This window comes from Heliangelus exortis, chromosome 11, assembly GCF_036169615.1.
Source record: "Heliangelus exortis chromosome 11, bHelExo1.hap1, whole genome shotgun sequence".
NCBI lineage: Eukaryota > Metazoa > Chordata > Aves > Apodiformes > Trochilidae > Heliangelus > Heliangelus exortis.
Genome location: NC_092432.1, coordinates 14,553,776 through 14,575,287, shown reverse-complemented (window position 1 = coordinate 14,575,287; position 21,512 = coordinate 14,553,776). Strand labels below are relative to the sequence as shown.

Below are 21,512 nucleotides of genomic sequence, written 5' to 3'. Positions count from 1 at the left end.
ACTGGTAAGGTCACATCCAGGAGCACAGTAAGTGTACTCTAATAATGCCCAAATCAAAAATCAGCATCTAGTTGTCTCAGGAACATCAAAACCTGAGTCGTCTGGGTTGAACACACATTGCTGTGTTTAGTGTCATTACTCTTGGCTGAAACAAGGTCTTGCAGTTTGAGTGTCTTCTGGTTTCTTTCCTATGAGAAAGCCAAGCTGCAGTCTACTTTGTCAGCTTCATGATTCAACCTGAGTAATGAAAGATATTTTTCTAAAAGGGGAAAGAAAAGTCCTAAAGCAGATGGCTTGTACTTCCCTAGAAATTAAACTCATTATTCTTCTCCACCTTAAAGTTTCAATTATGGGAGAAAACAGAAGACCAGAATTATGGCTGATGCCTGAAACAGGTTTTGGAACATAAGGTGTGATTTCCAAACTCCCTCAATTGACTTAAGTGGGGTTCTGATGAAAAATCCTTTGGTTCAGTTCAGCTGAAAAAGCAGTCCAGCCTCCCACTTACTGGACAGCGTAAGAAAAGCTCTCCATAAAAACACACTGAATATCCTATATGCAAATGCCATCCTCACAATACCCAGGGGGGAAAAGAGAAGACAGGACAAGGAATTGCAGTTCTATTTATTATCCTAATGTAATTTCATATTGAAAAACACTTCCTTAGAGATGAAGCTGCCTTTTGCTCTGTTCCAATCCAAAAAGTCACAAGGTGCTACCACATCTCTTCATAGAACCTCTTAAGTGGCTGCATAAGCTTTTCACCAATACATATATGTATTTTAAATACCTTTCCTCCAAATGCACCCTAATGTGTACCATTTACCCTCTAAAAGCATCCCCACACCAGGAAGGTAATAGGGACTGCATGAGAGGAGACACATCTTTGTCCCTGGTGGGCTCTGAGCTGAGAACAGCAACAGGACCAGGGCTGCTCCCAGCTATTAAATATAGCAAAAGAGTTTCAAAATGCTACAGTCTTAAATTCACTTTCTTTTTTACAACAAGCAGAAGGCAGGGGAAAGCAGGGAGTAAAATCAAAACAAAGGGTCATGAACATATGGACGGAAAAACCTTCCTCAATCAGCAAAGATGGTGTAACCACACTGTCCTGGTCATTGTTCCTTGGACTGGGGCTTCCATGGCATGAAAGCCTTTGTGATGTGACTAAAATATCACAGCAATCGATTGTTATTGTCTTGAACTGCAGTTTGGGGAGGAGTGTAAAGCATTCCCACACCTGGCCTACCCTTGCTCAGCAATCTCAAACCTCCACAGCCACTCTGTTACACTGCACTAACTTTCAGTGTCAAAAGTTTAATGTGAATAAAAATGGCTGCACTGTACCTGATTTACACTGCTTCTTGTCTGGTTTGTTGACATGTACCAGTGCTCAAAAAAAGATTCTGTTTTCTTCAACTCCTAGCATGAGGGAAACCTCACAGGAGCACTACCCTGGAGCTGCACCTACACAAAATGTGTCAGCAGAGGACAGCTGGAAAAAAAAAGAGCCACATTTGAGAAAAGCAGGCAGTTTTGGCAAGCAAAGCAGAGGAAAAAATGAAGGGTTCCTACTTGCTCAGTGTTCTCCAGGGAGCAGGACAGCACTTTCCTTACAGGTTGTCCTCTAAGGATGCATTAATGTCATTCTAGATAACAGCAGCTAACCACAAAGCACAGCTGAAGGATGTTTATGTATCTAGAGCCATGGTCATGCTGCTTTTACCTCCTTGCTACAGACAAGTTTCCACTCCTGACCCTGCTCTGTTGGACTTGTTAATTATGGAGTGATATAACACAACAGTGCAGAACTAAAAGCAGGAACCAGAGGAACAAACTGACAGTAGCAAAGAAAAGGAAGGCTCAGAATTTACTGTTCAAGGACAGAAACATTTTCAAAGCTTTGAGTATCACATGAGCATTAAAATTCCTTGCTCTGCTCACCGATGGGCTGCTTTGCCACCTTGCAGCTAACCTGAATGATCTCTCCTATAATGCAATTACAAGCAGGGCACAACTAAATTATTCATGGCATGGCTGCTGTCATTGTAAAACAATTTCAGTTTCACACTGAAGCTGACCATACTCTGTTCTGAAAAGCCCTGCTCTTTGGTTTGGTTGGGTTTGGTTTTTTCCCCTGCAAGCAAATCTCCCCCCATGCTGGGCAATATAAATTGTCCATGAAGAAGTCAGATCACATGGACACAGAGCTTCACCAGCTTCACTTTCTCTGTTTCTCAGCAAGCAATCAGGCATCTGGCAGACTTTTTTGCTGCTGTAGCTACCCCACTTCCAGAACAGCCAGTCTCTTGCGACTTGAGTGTGCCCCTCATGCCCTTGTGACATGACAGTGCCCTGCTTGGGGACAGCAGCTCCTTGCTGCTCCAGCTTCCTCCTTCCAGCCTTGAGAAACCTTTTATTAAGGAGTGCCCTTGTGACATGGGGAGCAACAAGCCCTTCACTCCAGGCTGTGCTAGCCCCAAGCCTGGCTTTCTGCTCCTCTACTTCTCCCCTTCTCTGTGCGTATTACAGCTGACCTCACTCCAGCTTTACTCTGACCTTACTCCCCAGTCACTTACAAGTACAGCCACTGAAGGGTGTGACCCTCTTTGGGGTCCAGGATGCTAAGTCACTGCTGGCTTTTCTGAACATATTGGATATGCCTCAGCATCCTTCTGGAACACTTAGACCCAAAAACTGAGGACAACCAATCCTGTGGAGAGATGGATCTCCATCCTCCAGTGTCCTGTAGCAGTAAGCTGTGACCACACTAACAGAAGCTATGCAGGAAAGTCTTCTGCTTGCTGCAATGACTCCTTGGGACAAGGAAGAGACCACATGCTAAACTCATGAACAGAAAACAGCTGCACTGAGACTAACTGACAGTGGGCTGAAGTCAACCCGTGGGTCAGGGGAGAGGGCAGGTCCCTTACTCCAGAGGTCAGCAGGCAGCCCCTGTACCTGCCTGTCACCACCAGAGTCCATCCTAGTCAGCTGCCTGCTGGCTCTTGCACTTTTCTTCACTCTGTTCTTCAGCATCTGCAGCAGCTGAGGTCTCCTCGGGGCTGGTGTCCTGGCCTTGTTCTGGCTCCACAGGGAGCAAGGGAGACTTTGCTGATGCTCCAGCACCTGGGGAGAGAACACAGCTACAGTCACTGTAAAAACACACCTCTTTTGTCTATTCTTTTTGCCCTTCCAGGCATCAGGGAGATGCAGAACAATCACAGTTATTAATTACTCTCAGATATCTTCCGTCTAGCATTAGCTTACTGATAGCACTCAACTCTGGAGTTACCCAGCCAGAGACCTTACAGTACCCAAAGTTCTGCTGAAGGGAAGCTAAGGGGACAGGATTCAGCTGGGTTGTTGACACTACAAAACTGGAGATGTACTCATGCTTTGGAAGGGAAAACAGTTCTGGTTTGTACTTGAGCTGGAGCCAAAACCACAACATTATTTGCAGTTCACAGCTTAAGGAAACTCAGGAAGAGTTTCCAGATAGCTGAAGTAGCTACTTACAGAGTAAAACCAAAACAGGACACTTGCATGCTGAAGTTGATTGGGTTTAGGATGATAACTGACATTATGAGCCATCTCCCTTCTCTGATATGGATGATAAAGTCCTTCAAGTAAAACCCAACCTCCTTTATCTCTTATTTTTCAGTTTTCCTAACTAAGCTTTCCCTGCATGGAAAGTTCATTCCAAGCATGAGAAGAGGTCTGGATTACACAGCTTCTCTCTTGGTTGAGTCCACAGGCAACAAGACTAAGAGAGACAGAAAATCACCACGGTGAGCAATCTCTCCAGCACACTGCTGCTCAGAAGCCATGAGGTTAGAGGAGGTCAGGCTATGACTGCTGGCTCAGGAGATGTTCCTACCCAGCCCCAGCAAGAAGCAGCACATACAGAGAGACTGGTCTAAGCCTCCTAAGGCTGATGCCATCTCCAGATATTCAGTTCAGTGGCCTGTACTACAGGGCAATTCATCAGCACCTGCAAGGGAGGGGCATGGCTGGACAGCTTTAAAGCAGTCCAGCTGCAGTTATTTTTGTAACAGAAAAATTTCCATCATTTCCCTCCTCTGGAGCAGCCTGTCTCTCTCTGTATGTCCCTTCCAACTCAAACCATTCTGTGATTCCACAATTCCATGTGCATGTCAGCTCCTGGGCTCTTCCAAAGGAAAACCAGAGGTCTGGTTTCTAAAACCACCTCTTTCCCAGAGCAGATTCTCAGCCCCAGGCTAACAGTATTCTTACCCATGGTGGCTCAGATACGAAAGGAATCAATACTGACTTTATCCTGGGAAAGCATAACAGCATAATGCACCACAGAGAGCACCTCCCTTCCAAGCAAGTTGACACCGTCTTAAACATGTGCTGTAACTGTACTCAGAGATATTTCACTTCTCCCCTTCTCCCCTCCCACAGTTCTATTTCAAAAAGAAGGCAACGGGAAGTACCTGGGGGAAGCTGCATGGCTTTCCCATACCCTGCAGCCGAGGACATGGCTTGACCCAGGGCCTGGTTGGAGCCCAAAGGCTGCTGAGTGCTGGAGGATTTCCCTGAGGGAGCAGTTCGCTGCTTGGCTTTAGACTCTTTAGAAGGCTTAGTCCAGACCAGGCTCTCCCCAACCTGCAGGGCAGCTCCCATCTTCTGGGCAACCTCCACCATCTTCTCAAGGAGCAAAAGGAGAAGAGCATTTTAAACAGGAACACTTCAGACAACAATAAAGACAACACAGAAAAAACCCCAAAAAACAACAGCTGTGCAGAGCTGGCTACTGCCTTGGTGCTCGAGGGAAACATCCCTGCTAATTCATTCCCTTAATTAAAAGGAAATCTTGTCTTGCTGTGTATCGATTGAAGAACTGGCCTTCAAAGAGCAGAAAAGAAGCAAGCAGCTCTCAGCAGGCAACTGCTCTACTCAGAAAACCTCGTAAAGAGAATTTCTTCCAAATAATTGGACTCCAAAGTCAAATTTCGTCCTCCTTTGTTGCCAATCTTAGCGTGGCTGCTTAGTTCCTGCTGACAGCTGTTGGGCACATACCTCAGGGTCAAAGTCAAGGGTGCTGCTCTCCTTTACCACATTAACCTTCTTCTCCATCTCCTGGTACTGGCAGAGGGCTCCCTTTTTGTCCCCCTGGTTATACAGCAGGATGGCATAGTTCAGGTTGACCAGGGGGTTGCACCTGCAATACACACACAGGATGCATGACATTCCCTGGGGGAACAGTCATGCTGGCTAAGCTGTGCCCAAGCAGCAAAGCTGGAGACACCCTAGTGTCTGTCATGGACAAGCCATGGGGTACCCTGACCCCAGAGCAGGTGAGGGGCTGCACAGTGCCTTTAGGATCACAACGGAGTCCCATGTGCTTGGTGAGAGACATGGTGCTGGGCTCAAAAGGCAGCCTGGTGTCAAAGACAACACACACCACTCTGCCTACTACCCACTCCCCATCTCCTAGGGCAGGAGAAGCAGAGAGAGGGGTCTCATCATGCTGGGAAAGCTGATCTGTGACCTAGCCCAGGCTCTCACAGTTTCAAAGAGGCAGAATGGCTCCATATATTCTCATTTCCCACAGTATCCATTTGCTTCACTAGGATACATTAACCCTGCACAGCAGCTTTTGTGCTGGCACAGCCAGGAGTGTAAGCAAACAAAACTTGAGGGAAAGAGTGAGCTGACATCTTTGGTTCTGGGATTAGTAAGTGAAGCTCTCAGTGACCTGATCCTTCCTTGACTGCCTGATGAGCCACACTCAGCAAAATGCTCTAACCCATCTTTTGCAGTCTGAATTCCACCCTCCTTTTGGAGAGGCAAAATACAGGTGCATTATCTGACAAAGACATGAAAAGGAAGCAAGGCACCAGCCCCAGCACAGTTCAGCCAGGCTGTGGGGTGGAAGCTGGCAGAGGCTGCTTTTGGGAAGGAGAGGGGGTGAGCTGCTGAGGGTTTCATGAGGAGCACTGCCCAAGCCACACACACCTCTCACTGCACTCAGGGCAGCCAGGGATGCTCTGTACAGTTTGCTGAGTAACTGTGAGCAAGGGACTGGTGCCCTCTCCTGGAGTCTGGAACGGAGCATTGGAGACATACAAGGACTCCAGCACTCAGGCCTGGGGGGCCAGGACAGAGAGCATCTTCTGAGAGAAGTGAAGGAGGCTTCTGCTAACACTGTGCAATAAACAGAAAGTGCCATCTGCAGGCCATTAATATCCATCACTTAATAAGCTATATTGCAGTGCTGAAAGAAAAAAAACTGTTACAAGAAATCTGATAGCACTTACAACCACTGGTCTTCCTTTAACTGAGACACTGCAACACTGATCCTGTCACAAAAATAAACCAACAAACCCTCTTCACTGTCTTTGCCAAAGCAAAGGAATAAATGCAGGAAAAAATAACTATTGAAACCTCATCTCTTCAGTGGGGGGGAAAAAAGCCAAAAAGAAAATACAAAACAGCAAACCTATACAATAAAGCACTGAAAACAAGAGATCTGGGAACATCAAGCTTTAAAATTAATTGAACCTTATCAAGCCAATTCACCTTCAAGAGCAATATGACAGAAAAAAATCAATAGCTGAATAACCATAGAAAGGGCAGACAGCTATGAGCTAGAATGAGCACTAAGAGGAAACACCTTCTTTTAAAGATTTTTCCAAGATGCTTTCCATACCAGACCCCAGCAGGGCACCCAGGCCAAATGTCACCACGCTGCTATAAAAATATTTATGGCAATGGAAACAAACCTGACTACGTTCACCTCAGCCAAAGAGCTCACAATATGCCAGCAAAGAGAGCCTGTGGGAACACAGATTCCACCACACACTAACAGCCTAAAATATATACCACATCAGCTGAACAAACCTAACCAAGTCTAGATATTCCTCCCAGCACTCCCTGGCAGCTGGCATTCATTTTGGCTTTGATGAGGTTTTATTTTCCCAGGAAGACTATATAGCTGCAGCATCAGAATATTGCCAAACATTGAGGTGAAATTGTAGAGTTATGTTTCTATTCCTCTCTTTGATTAAAGCTCAAAAATTCATGGCTAAGCAGTCTGAGCTATCTTCATGGTCCCACAGTGCCCAGCTGGACATGGAAGGCTGATCAGTAAAATCAAGCAAAGGAGCAGATGGGACTTTGTCAGTGACGGACAGGAACAAGCAATGTGTAACTGCAAAAAGTCCTCGCACAGTAAAGCATTTTAACCACAGCAAAGGTTTGGGTTCCTCTGGGCAGGCTGCACAGACCTACTGATGTTTGAAACAGATGTAGAAGTAATATTTAAGACTGCTTTGTAATTCTTTTAATGCAGAAGTCTGAAGAACTTCAGTGCAAGATGCGTGCTGGCCATGCAGGGCTAAGCTGATTCAAGAGCTGGGGTGGGTGTGCAAGCCACATAATTCCCAGTAAACACTGGAGAGCATTTACAGCACCTCTTCACCAAGAGGATGGCATCACGGCATCAAACACTCTTTTTGGAAACCTGATGCCCTTTGTAACAGCTTCAGGAACTTCCAGGATTCCCAGAATGAAGTCTGGCCACTACAGCCAGGTTAGAGAAGACAAAGGAAAAGGGGCCAGCATCTTCTCATGCCACCTTGTGGTGGATCCTGCAGATGAGAGGAGTGGCTTTGCCACAGTTCTGCTGCACAGACCCCTTGGTCTCCCTGAACACTGTGCTGGCAGCTCTACAGATGCCAATATTCACAGTGAACTGGGGAGAACAATCACAGTCTAATCACCTCACAGTTAAAACCTGAAAAGAGAAAAAGAAAGGCAGGCCCAGGGAGCAAAAAAACGTTCTTAAATTTGAGACAAATTTGTTTTTCTGATCAAAATGATGAAATACTGCAAGGTTCGAGTTAACTTTTCGAAACCAAGTGCTCTGACTCTAAGAGCCTGATGGCAAACACAGACGGTGTTAACAAAATAGAGGAGGAAGGGATACACTGCTGCCCTTTCGTATGCTTTATACTGGCTTCTTGCTCACACTATACCAGCTAAATTCTTCCTTCTGCCCTATTCGTAACAGGCTTTATTCCAAACCTCCCATTGCCCCGCACAGTGCTCCAACTTTGGGTTACAAAATATTTTGCGCTGATTGGTCTCCTTCAATTGAATCTGCTCTGCTGTGCATAAATATTCACTGGAAGGTGGCCTGGAATCCAGAGTCATCACCACTGACTCACTAACCAAACAGCAAAATAAAAGCCAGCTTTTGGTTGAACTGAAACGAAGTTCCCTTTTAATTTTTCAAAGCTAATTTGAATAACAATAACAGTAATAACAATAATAACAATAACAACAATAAGAATAGGTTTTAAAACAGTGACATGTGCAGCTGGAGGAATAAAAATGTTTCCCTGTCACAAACCATTCAGAGTCAGAGTAAAGGGACAAAGCCTGCAAAGGAAACCAGGGGAGGGAGGCAAAGCAACACAATCAAACACGATCAGCTACAGGGAAGATTTACCTGTCCAGTGCCACAGCTTGCTTGTAGGAACGTTTTGCATTCTCAATGTCTTCAAGGTTTGTCAGAGCAACTGTACCAAAGCAAAGTGCACACACACACATGAATGACTAACAAAGACCATTCTGAATGCCTTTACATTGTAAAATAAATAGGTGCCAGCAGGGTTGTCTGGACTGCTGCCAGGATTAAGCCTACTAACAGCATTTCTGACAAATATTTGTCTTGCTTGATCCCAAAACTGTTCAGTGCTGGAAATCCACGCTCTCTCCTTAGGGAACCCAAACCCTGACGTGCAGAATGTCTTTTCTACTGTTTAAACTGGATCTGGCTGCAATTTAACTTTCTTGTTCACTACAGAGAGACAACAGACTATTAAGGCTTTGTATTTGTCAGTGTCCTACTGTGGAACAGAGTCTTACTATAGCCCTGACCCAAAATGTCTTTATTTCAGCCCAAGCCTTCTGTCTCTACAAGGCTGCACGCCCAGAGCAGGAGAAGGGAGCATTCTGTACCTGCAAGGAGCATGAACAGCTCCCCCATCTTGGGCTGGAAGTTGATGGCAGCGCTGAGGAAGTGGAAAGCAGATGCATACTGCTGCATGGTGAGGTGGACTAACCCCAAATTGTACAAGATCTTCCAGTCAAAGGGAGCCAAGTAGTTTGCCCTCTTCAGGCAGCTGATAGCCTTCAAAAAAGGAATAAACTCGCTGTAACACTGCCCACACAGAGCAGCCATCCTGTCTCTGCAACAAGAGGAATCTTGTCTTTGTCTCAAGTTACCTACAGTTGAAATAAAGAAAGGAAACCAGGTACTTACTGCTACGTATTTCTTCTTCCCAAAGAAGCACATCCCGATGTTGTTCCACAGTGGAGGGCTTTCTGGCACAGTGCTGGCTACCACCTTGTATTTGGAGAGGGCAACATCAAAATCTCCATGGACCTGCATCATGCTGCCAGCTGCCAAGGTAGCCTTTGAGAGAAGATGAGAGTGACCAGCTGAGGAACTGCAGTTTTCCCAAATATAGCAATAAGACAATAGGGAAAAAATTAATAAACTAAAGCCATTTCAAGAGCAACCATTTAATTTTTTTCAGATGTTTTCTTCTAAGGGCTGCCAAGACCAACAATAGGGAGCAGATGGGGACTCTAGAATCTCCTGGCATACAGCAGAAGACAGGGTGAAGACATCACTTGAGTCCCTGTTCTTCCTGAACCATCTTGATCATAACTATCTTGGAAATACTGCAATATGAAAAGTATTTAGGGTATATTTCGGGGTGGCATCAGTATCTCCTTGAGTCTGAGTCTCTGAGAAGAACCACGTACTAATGGAGTAAACAAGTACAGATAGAAATAGCTCTGGTGAAAGAGTAAAACATACTCAAGCAAGACATATGCAGCAAAGCTAGCCTAGTTCACACTGACTGCTTGATACTGCAAATAAATGGAAATATGCAAGGGGAAAAAAACCCAAGTGACTGCAACATACTATATTTAAACCACACTAGTTAAGTCCTTTATAATATTTCACAGTCACAAGTAAAATCTGTAAGTGTAAAGGTGTTTTCACAACAACATTCACATCGTGCTCATCTATCACTTGCCAGCCCCACATTTCAGTGCTCCACACAGTTAACATTGCATGGAAGGAAAAAGAAGCAGAGAGAAATTAAGCTCAAAAAGGGAAGCAGTTTCACAGTCAGGAATGAAATCTACATGCCAAGCTAGACCCTCCAGAGCAGAGCCAAGAAAAAGTCACATTTGTATACATCAGTTGGAAGCACAGAGTTTTTACCTGGTGGGAGAATAATACAACGGAGTCTCATCTCCATACCTAGGAGTCACAGGAACCCAAGAGCACCTCTTGGGATTTCTGAAACATTGTCTAGAACATTTGCCTTACAAAGTAAATTCCACTTGTTTTAATTTGTTTGCAACTTCAGATTAAAACCCAAAGGGTTTTATTCTGCCTCCTCCCTTTTCCCTGCCTCCACACACATCCAGGTCCCAGGATATACTTTGAAGGAAGGTTTCTGGGCATGATCCTTCGCAGCCTCTCCAGGCTAAGGCCCTGGATATAGATGGCAAAGCTCTGAGATACTGGAATTAGCTTTAAGAAGTGTCTCATCATCATTCATCTGGTTCATTTCCACTCCTCATGATACCTTGTAGTTGGTTGGGTCATAAGTAAGTGCATTTCCAAGGTGTTCAAATGCCTTCTTGTAATCCCCAAGCTAGGAAAAGGAAGGGAATAAGCATCAGAAATTCAGGCACAAGGAGAAGACATGCTTTCTGAGCACTAGAATTTCTGGGTCAGTTAAAACAAATATTCAGGAAAGTGAATTTTAGAATGCTCCCGTTACACACAAATGTTCTTGTTTGGTAATTTACAGATTCTGAACATTTATTTTGCTGGGCTGGATTCACTGTCCTGACCAAAACAAAGTTTTCCACAGAGTTTGCACTGTGACATTTCTGTGCAGGAACTCTGGGTTGATAGTCCTCTCTTACAGAAAAGAGGTTACAAATCACTACTCTGTAAATCCTTGATTCCCCCACCACACCTTCCTCACTCTTTTCATGGGAAAATATCTTCCTTCTCTTCTGCTGGACTGCACCTGTTTGTGGGCATGACTGTGTCCATGAATAGGCACATGACTGCTTAGAAACCCTTAAATGCCATTGTTTTCAATTGAGTTATGTGAGAATTGTACCAGTCCAAACAGGATTCATCACAGTCTGGTAACTTCTGTGAGTAATAGTGGGAAGGCTGCAGAAGCATCTTTAAACAACTGAAGGTGAGTACGTATCCAGAGACATGATAAACCAGCCAAATGAATCACAGCACAGAGATCTGGGAGCTAAATTCACAGGGCCAATGTTATACTCAAGCTTCTCCTACCTTACAGATCCCCCTTCCCACGACATACTCCCTTCTAAACCCACATGTATCCACTTAAGAACTCCAAGGCTCCTATTGAATTCCCCTCTCTCTAGAGGAAGGAAATGTTTTTAGAGACCTACATTATATTCTTGAGCACCTAAACAGATAGGGAACTGTTTAAGATTGCCTTTGTTATTTAACTCTATTCTGATTTTCCTCTATGTTACATTAACACAAACAATTTTATGGCTGCTTTTGTAGGAGAGTAACTTGCTAGACTTCTGCTCCAGAAGCAAGGCAATGACTTGTCATACTTTGTTGTACTTGGAGAGCTTATAACAGAATTAGTGCAGTTGCCAAACTAAATTCCTGGGCTGGCTCAGGTCCAGAAAATCAACTTGCTTTTAGCAGCAAGAGGAAAAAAGGAAGATACACAAAAGCAAGCTCTGTCATGTTAAGTGCAGTCTTTAGAAAAACATATGCAAGGTGGATGGAAGTTAACTCTACAAAAAAAACACCCTGGCCATTTTGAAAATAATTAAGTTCATATAACAGGTAATAGTATTCAGTACCTGCAAGTACAGCAACCCCAGTGTCGTAAGGAGGTCTGTGTTTTCTGGAGAAAACCTGTAACACAAAAGCCAGAGGGATGAGCTGCTTATTAGCTCTTCCAGAACATGGTAGAAACAGCACATGGAATCATGATACATTATGCTGGTATCACCCCAGGAAATTAAGTGTTATTATTCAATGCAAATATCAGAACAACTGCCAGTGGGGGGGAATTCTTTGAACATGGCACCTAAGCTTTCAAAACGTCTTCTAGGTACAAATGAGAAGTCACCACAGCTCTAAGAAACACATCTGGATGCATAATGACATAATTTCTTTTTGTTAAAGCTTCAAGGCGAGTATGCATCAGCAACCTTGAAATACAAAATGGGATTTTCCACCCTGTAAATCCATTCGAAGCCTCTTGGGCCATGTCGGACAGGCAACTCTCAGACTTTCTTTCTACACACACTCATGGTCAGACTTTTAGTTTACCCTATATAAAATTACAAATCCAGTTTCCCAGAGCAGCTGTGGACTGCTCACCACAGCTTTGTGTTGCACTGCAGAACAGTGTTCAGACAGGCGCTGCCTGTTAGTGCATCCCTGGCCACACACCCTACTCTATTAAGCACAGAGAACTTGAAAAATATATCCCCAAGGCTTTCAGTTACTGCCTGCAACTCCCAATCCCTCACTGCTAGCATGAGGTTCACAAGGCAATGCTGAGAAGCCTTTGAAAAAGCCAGCAGCTTTTGAAGACATAAATAGGATGAAAACAACACCAAAAAAAGAAAAAGCAGAAAAAGACACTGTATTTGTGGTCTCACTCACCTTAACACAAGTAAAGTTTTCAATTCCCTGCTATCAAGACTTAAGAAATCTCATCTGCACACTCATATTGGCACCTTTAAACCTCAGCCAGAACAAAATTGCCTGTGCCTGGCAGTACAGAAACACAAAGCAACGACCCTACGGCTGGTAACAGACAGCAAAATGTAACAGGCAGATGAAGAAAAAAAAAAGAAAACAAGAGTGAGGAAGAACGGAGGGCAGGGGAGCTCTAGGATTAGATACATAAACCTGGTAAGGATTCATGTAAGGATTACTTACATATTAAAATTTTATATTAGTCCAAATATCTACCCAGCCCAGTATACTGCCAGACAGCATCCAGAAGCAGTTGTATAAGGAAACAGTATGTGAAAACAGCCAGAAAAAAAATGTAGATCTGCCAGTGGCTTCCAAAATGCTCTTTTCTTTACTGTTCTTCTCCATTACAAAACTACATTTTAAAAGCATCAGTAAATCAGATGCTCAGCAATGCCCTAAAATGAGAGAGCAGTACTGAGAAACAATGATGGGGTGGGAGAAACTTCCAGTGCACCAGCCCATCTCCAGGCTGCCAACTCACAGGCTTTCAAACACAAATGGCTCCAAGTGAACACTGTGAAACCCAGCAACCATTTTTTTACAGAAGATCAAGGCGAGAGAGACACCCAAGGTTAGATCTTTTTGTAGATAAAACTTTGGGAATTATGAAGCCAGCTCAGGATAGGTTTGTTCCCAGGCATTTCTGTCCATTTTGGTTTTTTCCACTTTTTTTGGCAGCCCTTCAAACAGCCACCTTTATGTGTCTTCCCTGACACAATGTCAGCAGGAGGAAGACTACAGCAGCGACAGATGAAGACCTTGAAAGAGCCAGCTTTGCAGAGAGACATTATAATTACCATGAGCTTTTTAATCATGTCCTCAATTCAGATCTGGGACACCAATCAAATTTCTCCTAGCACAGGATGGAACATGGACAGATAGAAAGATTGACACATTCTTACTCTACAGCTTTCTTATAGACTTCAATGGCTTTGTCTGTCTCTCCCTCCAGTAGGTGAATTTTCCCCAGCATCATGTAAGTCAGATCATGTCTGTTGAGCTCCAAGGCATTGTTTAGCTGGTCTTGTGCCTAAACACACAACCACAGAAAATTAAAAAAAAAAAAAAAAAAAGCGATTACAGAATTACAGAGACCCCAGTGAAGCAACAGCCCAAAGCAATCCCCAGCAGCTAGAGAAAGGGAACAGCCAACACCCCCTGAGCTCAGAGAACCTTCTAGCAAAACCCAGCCCAAACAATTGTTGAAACAAGTTCTGCATCAGGAACCACATGCTTTTAGGGGCAGAAAAAGGCAATCTGACATGCTTCAAATGAAGCCAAGGAGCAATGACCTCCCAAGAGAAGAGCACAAGCCTGTTCCTGTATTTGAATTTCCTTGTTTTGAGGGAATCTCCAGTTTTTTTAAGGTTGAGGTACAACACAGCTTATACTTTCCTAAAATGCTTATTCCAACAATGAGCATGGATTGCCAAGTAAACCAGAGGAGTGAATCAGCTCTTGTCAAACATACACCCATTGCCTCCACAACAGAAGACATCATGAAGCATGTCTTCCTCTTAATTCTTCAGGCCTAGCCAGCAGAACAGCAAAGAATGTTTGCTGTCTCTGAAGAAGTCATATATTAGAAAGAGAAATGCTGACATGGAACATCTGTTACCAGCAGCTACTAAAGAGACAGTTATCCCTGAGGGCTTCATTATATTTAAAACATCCCCATGGAAGTACTGCTGCCTAGGGTGGCCAGTACATCTCAGACTTACGGAAAAGCTGAGAAGTCAGCAAGTTCCAGTTGGGAAGACATTACAGCAGACAACAAATCCTATGTATGAACCTATACTCCAGAGGTTCTCACTTCTTCAAACAGGGGTTTGCTCCAAGAGCCACTGCATTCCACCAGAAGGATTAGCAGTGAGCAACTGGTCCAAACAGGAACCTTAAGTTTTCTAAATGCTCTTTTTACCCTTACAAAGTAAGCCCATGGGATCAGAGACAGCCCAGTGCTCACCACTAGCATGTAGGGGAGGCTCCAGTGAAGAGCCGGATGCATTGTGCTCACACCTGGGTGCAAAACTCTGTTTCAAGCTTCCAAAAAGTTCTTCATTACCCACAAATCAAACAAAGTCAGTGCTGCCCACACTGCAGCTATGCTCCTGTAACACTTTCGCTCCAGGCTTGGAGGACCTTCAGACACAGGAGCAAATCCTCTTCCTGGAGGAAAAAAGATGCCTGCTGTACCTCCAGCAAACAAACTCTGTGACTGTTCTCCCTGAACCCTGCCAGACCCAAGGAGGATTTTTCCTTCAGAAACTCTCTGCACATGGTACAACACTTTGAGCTGTATGTTGGGAGATGGTCTGGGTCTTTACCACCACACACCTCTTTCTTGAATAAGATGGAACTGGCACGCTCTGTGGATTGCTGCTCCTCATAAAACCAGACACATTTATGACTCTGGTTTTAAAAGGCTGGGAAACAAGCAGCTCTTGTTGGAGCACAGCTATTTTTCTGTCTAGTCCGGGGCAGCTCTTTGAGATTTCTCAAACAGTCCCTTTAAAACCAGAAACACTCTGAAACATCCTAGCTCAAATCCTGGCCAGTAACAAGGCTAACCTCAGTTTCACTCTTAATCCAACTTGATTAACTTGTAGCTGACTCCAAGCAATTCAATATACAAATTAAAACAGAGACAGCTCACAAAGTTTTGCTCCCAGAAACAAATGCTGAAGCAGACATTTCCTCAGTACTTACAGCTGAAAATGACCCATGGCAAACTACCACAGAGAGCAAACTTTCTGAGAACCCTGATGGTCATTTGTCTGGTAGATGAGTATTTGCATTACCTTGTTGAAGTGTTTCAGGTACATGTAGCACACACCCAGGTTATGGCTGATCTCCTGTAAAGAAAAGCAAAACAAACCCCTAAACAAATCAGCTTGAGGTTTGAGATACATGCTGCACCATCCATCAGTGACAAGAGTCATTCCTGACCCAGGTGAGGAGATCCCTCTGCCTGCCCACATCCCTCTCTGTAAATCAAGTAAACATAAATTCAAGTTGTTTCAGGAACCTTCAGAGCTCAGGTGTCCTTGTACACAAAAGGCCACCGACACAAAAACCACATAATTATGGTCTCCTTGGAGAACAAGGAGCAAAGACTGGTTTCTTCATGGAGATGTGACTCCCATCTTGGGGAGCTGAAAAGCAAGGTCCTCATTTCTATTCCAGTGAGCATTTCACTGCTTAATCAGTTTAGATGGCCTTGACCTTTAAGAGGAAACTCTCTTATTTCTCCATTAACGCTCTTTGAATGATTTTTTCCTCCACATGGTCTCTCCAGCTGTGGGGAACAATAATCAATCAGTAGCTCCTGGTTACTACAGCTTGCAGAACAAGACAGGGTGAGGGAAGAGCTCAGGGCTCTGCTGCCAGTGCTGAGCCAGGGATGGGAAAGTAGTCATCAAAATACCCACTGACATCTGCCTGCTGTGCCTGAGGACAAGGCCATAGGCATGCCAAGCACATACTGCAGATAGCTGGGTTAGCTCAGGGAATGCAGGCTTGAAAGAAGACCTGCCATAGAAAAGCTGTCTGGCACAGGGTAAGTTCAGTAATATCACATGTACCCTTGCATCAAGCCTGAATTTTAGAAGATCTAAGCATCAAAGTACAACTAAAATCAGCAAGTGTCCTATGTCTTAGGGAATCAGATCACATGTAGCAAGTCAAAAAAACCACAAGCAAAAGTATCACCTGCAGAAGGCTGCCCACTTTTAACTCAAGTCACATCCTCTCTCCTCTCACCCACTGTCACACGTTCTGCTTTGCAATGCTCTGCCTTCACTTTTTGTTTTCTCATGTAGAAGAGGTAATTTAATTATGGCTCCTGTAGCTATCGGCCTACACTTTGCCAAAACAGGAAATGCTGGGTAGGTAACAGGGAACCCTCTCCACCAGTTTCAGGATCAACTTTTACAAAGGTGTTTTGCATTACAAAAGGATTCCCAATTAACTCAAGTAAGTTTTAATGACAACTGAGGGTTTCCCAACAGGGAGGTACTTCCCATACTTTCTTTAATGTATATGTATGTATATGTCTGTGTTAATACTGATACTTTACAAAGCTAAAATGTGCTGCTCAATTCTGTTTGTACCCCAAGACAAGGTGAGGGATTTTGCAGGTAGAAATGATGCCTTAAGGCTCCTGTAATCCAAACCAGATGCTGTGGAGGCTCATCGGTGCTCAACAGCCCTTGTTAACAGGCAATGCCTCTTCACCCTGCAGCTCCTCCTCTGCTCAGGCTGCTGGCACCTCTGCAAGTTTGCAGATGTCTTCATAAAGCTGTGGAAACATCTGAAACTACAATAACCTGCAGGTCACTGAAACACTCACCCAGTCCTTTTCATCGAGCTTAGCTGCCTCGTTATATACTTCAATGGCTGCCTTGTGCTTCCCTAAAAGAAACCTGCAAAAGAATTTCAATATTTATCCTTTCTTGCTCTGAAACCCTGCTGTGTAACCACTATCACCTTTGCCAGTGAGAAATGATGCTATTTGCCAGTTCTCTAGAGGCAGAGGCCTGCGTGAGAAGCCCTGAGAAGTTTACAGTCTCAGCAATATTACAAGTGGAGCACTGTTCTCTTTCAGGGCCAAGGTCATCAATCCTGCGAGATACTGAGGCACTCCTGGTGTTACTGGAGAGGCAAGGAGTGACTTCAGAGACTCCTCAGTCTGCCTTTGTCTCAAAGGAAAAAGGCAGGTGATCTAACTGGATACCCAGAGACAGAAAGAGGTCTGTGGGGCAAGTTTACACAGCTCAAGTCAGCACCCTTAGCTCTGAAGCTAGAAATCAGAGCTTTACCTTTCTTGCTTAAAGCAAAAACAAGAAGAAAAGACAAAGGCAGTGATACAGATAACAGAAATTTTGTTTCTAAGGGGAGCCCACGCTTCTGGAAGCCAATTCAGGTGTTGATAAGGAGGAAGCATGTTTGGAATTAAGCAGCCTGGGACTTCTTTTGATGCCTCGGAGAAAAACAAAACACACAAGGTCCTGGGTGGCACATCAAAGGAAAAAAATATAACACCACTCACAGAGATCGTGCCACCTGCTTGAGGTTGTCAGCACTTCGAGGGTTCAGAATGGAACATGTCTGAAAAAGTTCAAGAGATTCCTGAATTTTTCCCTCCAAGCGAAATATCAAAGCTGTAACACAACATATAACAGGCAAATTAGTCCATTATCTGCAGGAAAAATATGCGTCTGACAGCAGGGGAAGGTGGGGGAGAGTACAGATATATTATAACAATGCTCATTTGGTCTTTCCCCCTGAAAGGCAGAAGCTATGTCTGAGAGAAAGATGACAACACACGCAAAGGACTCGTGATTGTTTGGAGAAATTTCTGTTTTTCAGAATACAGGCAGCTTTAAACCCCAGCAAATTGCTTGTTAAAATGCAGTCTGGATTTCTAACACACAAACACACACCCCACCCCAGCTTCTACAGGATGCAATATCTCCTGGGCCAACAAATTTTAGCCATCCCTCACCCTGGTCACCTGCCAAAACACAGCACTTCTAACTGCAATGCCATGTTTTGGGGGACATTTTTTAGGGGATTGAGGATAGGAGAGGAAGAGCATATTTAAAGCAAAGAGTAGGACAACAATCACCTAAGGCAGGTAGCTCTATCAGACAGCATTCATCTGTTATACAAACACCTAACCCAAGCACACACATTGAAGGCCAAGAGCACGTAGTCTGAGAAGGTTTGGTGACTAACTCATCAATACTGAAAAAACAGAAAATCTCATCTGGCCATCCATGTAAAACTCTCAAACCTCAAAATTAGACCTTGCAAGAAGGAAGAAAAATCCAAATATTTTTTACATACATATTTTATGTTTCTCTAATCTGTTCTTCTAACTGCTCGCTGTATCTGAAATCAGAAGTAACTTGGTTTAGCAAATTAAGACTTCTGGAGGTCTCCTGCCTACCTTGAACGTAGACTGCATATTCACACAGCCCGTAGGACTCCTGGAGCTGCTCCTTGATGACAGCCTGAAAGGACAAAGCGCAGAGAGTACATTGGTACAGCTGCCCTCACCTTAATGCCTGTTGGCTGGGTCACTATTACCCCAGCTTTCAGAAAAGAAACCCTTCACATAGTTTATAAAGGCAATCCCTGTGAAACCAGCAGACTGGTTTCTGATTGACCAAATACCTTCTGCAGCCTTCATCTGGAGAACTGTTTGTATGTGATACATACAGGTGTGCTTTAGCTGTGCTTCCTGCAGAATGCCCTGAAATAATTTGAATTTAAACATGTTGATGGACACAGTTTTTCCTTATGTGATGGTAATGGCAGTATCACGCAGGATGTAAGAACTACAAAAATCATTTAATCAGAATTGGTGCTTGGAAAAGTCAATATTTATACAGAATTTGTAGCTCCTTGCTGCAATATACTATATTAAAATACTATAAAAGTGGTAAACTGTCAATATTTTTACAAAACTAAGGACAGAGATTTCAGTCACAGAAACCACAACCCAATGTATACCAAAGGCACAGGATTGCAGCTGGGACAACTACAAGAGTGTGCAGAAGAGTGCAAGCTCCTCACCATGTGTGAAGAGCACTGTGCCAGGACTGTTGTAGCCCTCATAGCATTCCTCTGTTCAGTCCTATTACCAAAGATAATCAGATATTACCTGGGGAAAATGCCACAAGGAATCTCTGAAAGCATCCTCTGCTGATGAGGGTATCTACTCTAGGCCTTTGTGAGGAAATAAATTGATTTGAAGCAAATGCAGCTGAGTTAATGGAAACCAAATGAACAAATGACAACTATATGGGAAAAGAAATGGGGGGAAAAGACTGATGAAAATGCAAATTTTACTGGCTGCATTCATGCAGCCAACAGTCTGGGGTGCAGCTGCAGTTTGGCTCTACAGCATAGTCACACGTGACCCAAAATTACACGATAAAATTGGTCAAAAAGTTTGGCTACAAACCAAACACATAATTTCTGCTCTGAGACTACTCTTGCTTCTAAGTGGAAAAGACAAAGTGTGACAAGAAAGATTTCTGGACTAGCAATAACCTGGTGCTCATCTGGCACTTCTGTCAAGTGCAGGAACAGCACCAGCATCCCCCACCTCTGAGATGGATATAAATGAAGGACCTAAAGGCAAGCAGGAAAACTGAAACAGAAATACAGCACATCGAAGGGAAGTGCAGTGAGGGCCATGAGGGTAATTACTGAGAATCTGCACTCATTAAAAGGAAACTAAACAGGGGAAGAAAAAGGAAAATCAAGTCTAGGCTGCTCTTCCCCTGCCTCTGTATCTGCCAATATCTCAACAAGAGACCCTCCACAAGCTACATTTCAGTCTTTACAAAGCATGTTATTACAGGACAACTTGGACATAAACATGCATTTTCTGTATACAGATACTCTGCGTTGCTCTGTGTACATAAAAGCAATTTCTCAGAGCAAGAGAGGGCAATAGAGAGCTATCTCGTAGAGAGATCTGATTAATTCTATAAGCCCTAAAAAATCCCACAGCAAAAGGCCTTGAGCTGAGAAATATGATCTGTATTCCCAGCTTTTCCTCCCAAGTTTATTTAACTCACCGACATACTGGCAGGAGAGCAGCCAGCATGAGCAACTTTAATTAATTAAAAGCATCTGCTAATTTTAATAATTCCTTCCTCACACAGAACAGCAGCAGAGCATTTCTGTTGTGAAAAATGGTGAGGGGGGAAGGGCTAGAACCGAGGCTGCAAGCAGAAAGCACAGTTTGTTGGCTTTGCATGCAAAGAAGGGAGAGCTGAGAGATGATCACAGCCCCTCATCTCCCCCCGGTCCCTCCCGGCTGCTGCGGTCACAGGGGATGCTGCAGCCCTGGGCTCAGGGAGATTTCTGCCTTGCACCTCCCTGGGAGAGGCCAAGCAAACAGCCCAGGGTATTAATCTCTGGCTGTTAGGAGCAGCAAAAGCTTGGCAACACCAGAATAGACTCAGGAGTAGCACTCCAACAATTAAGATCAATTTAATGCCTTAACTTTTGGAGAGCTGACATGGGTAAGCAAACCCTTTTTTCTTGGCCTTCTACATCAGTTACAAATGTGGAAGCTTATAAAATCATATTACAGAGACACCATTTCAAAGCACCAAGAGGGAAAGAGGGTCTATTGAGACTGACCAAAATCAACAGCATCACAGGTCACTTGTTTCTTGGCTGTCTTAAAAGAAAATTAATGGACTCTAACAAATGCCCAAACTATATTGAAATCAGGGAGTTTACTGCAATTTAAAACACTGGGGAAACTGTCAATACGTCAATTGGTTTGGAAGGTATTAGCCCCAAATAGCACATTTGGGATGGTGTGTGATTATCACATCTAAGGGCAGGGCATCCAGGTAAGAACCATAACCCCATGTAACCCCAGTGGAGAGAGACAGAGACTACCAGAGGGCAGCTTGGCCCACCTGAGATCTGAGTCACCCTGTGAATTGTTATTTTTTTTATTGCTTCTGAATCACTTATCACTCCTCTATGGCTGAGGAAGCATCCTGGCATGCTATGCTTCCTACCTGCTTTGGGACAAATCCAGGCCTCTAAGCACACATCCATCACGTCTGGAGAAAAGGATGGAAGGTCATTTAACAAGCTACAGTCTGGTGCCAGACTCTTCCAG

General features: G+C 44.0%; 1 protein-coding gene across 9 annotated transcripts in view; it reads right to left on the bottom strand.

Moving 5' to 3' along the window:
* Window positions 1-609: 609 nt before the first annotated feature.
* BBS4 (Bardet-Biedl syndrome 4) overlaps window positions 610-21,512 on the bottom strand; it is a 40,864-nt gene continuing 19,961 nt past the window's right edge. For 3 of the 9 annotated variants that reach the window (XM_071754833.1, XM_071754841.1, XM_071754842.1), the window contains 14 exons: window positions 18,804-18,867; window positions 17,901-18,012; window positions 17,202-17,274; window positions 15,652-15,705; window positions 13,753-13,880; window positions 11,938-11,992; window positions 10,647-10,715; window positions 9,266-9,451; window positions 8,995-9,166; window positions 8,483-8,552; window positions 5,047-5,188; window positions 4,461-4,671; window positions 2,962-3,129; window positions 610-1,495 (listed from right to left, as the gene is read on the bottom strand). In XM_071754833.1, the coding sequence (XP_071610934.1) occupies window positions 2,987-3,129; window positions 4,461-4,671; window positions 5,047-5,188; window positions 8,483-8,552; window positions 8,995-9,166; window positions 9,266-9,451; window positions 10,647-10,715; window positions 11,938-11,992; window positions 13,753-13,880; window positions 15,652-15,705; window positions 17,202-17,274; window positions 17,901-18,012; window positions 18,804-18,867 (1,479 nt within the window). In that variant the 3' untranslated portion in view covers window positions 610-1,495; window positions 2,962-2,986. Of the gene's footprint in view, window positions 1,496-2,781; window positions 3,130-4,460; window positions 4,672-5,046; window positions 5,189-8,482; window positions 8,553-8,994; window positions 9,167-9,265; window positions 9,452-10,646; window positions 10,716-11,937; window positions 11,993-13,752; window positions 13,881-15,651; window positions 15,706-17,201; window positions 17,275-17,900; window positions 18,013-18,803; window positions 18,868-21,512 lie in introns of those variants that run through there. The other 6 variants (XM_071754834.1, XM_071754838.1, XM_071754835.1 and 3 more) reach the window with 5 other exon arrangements.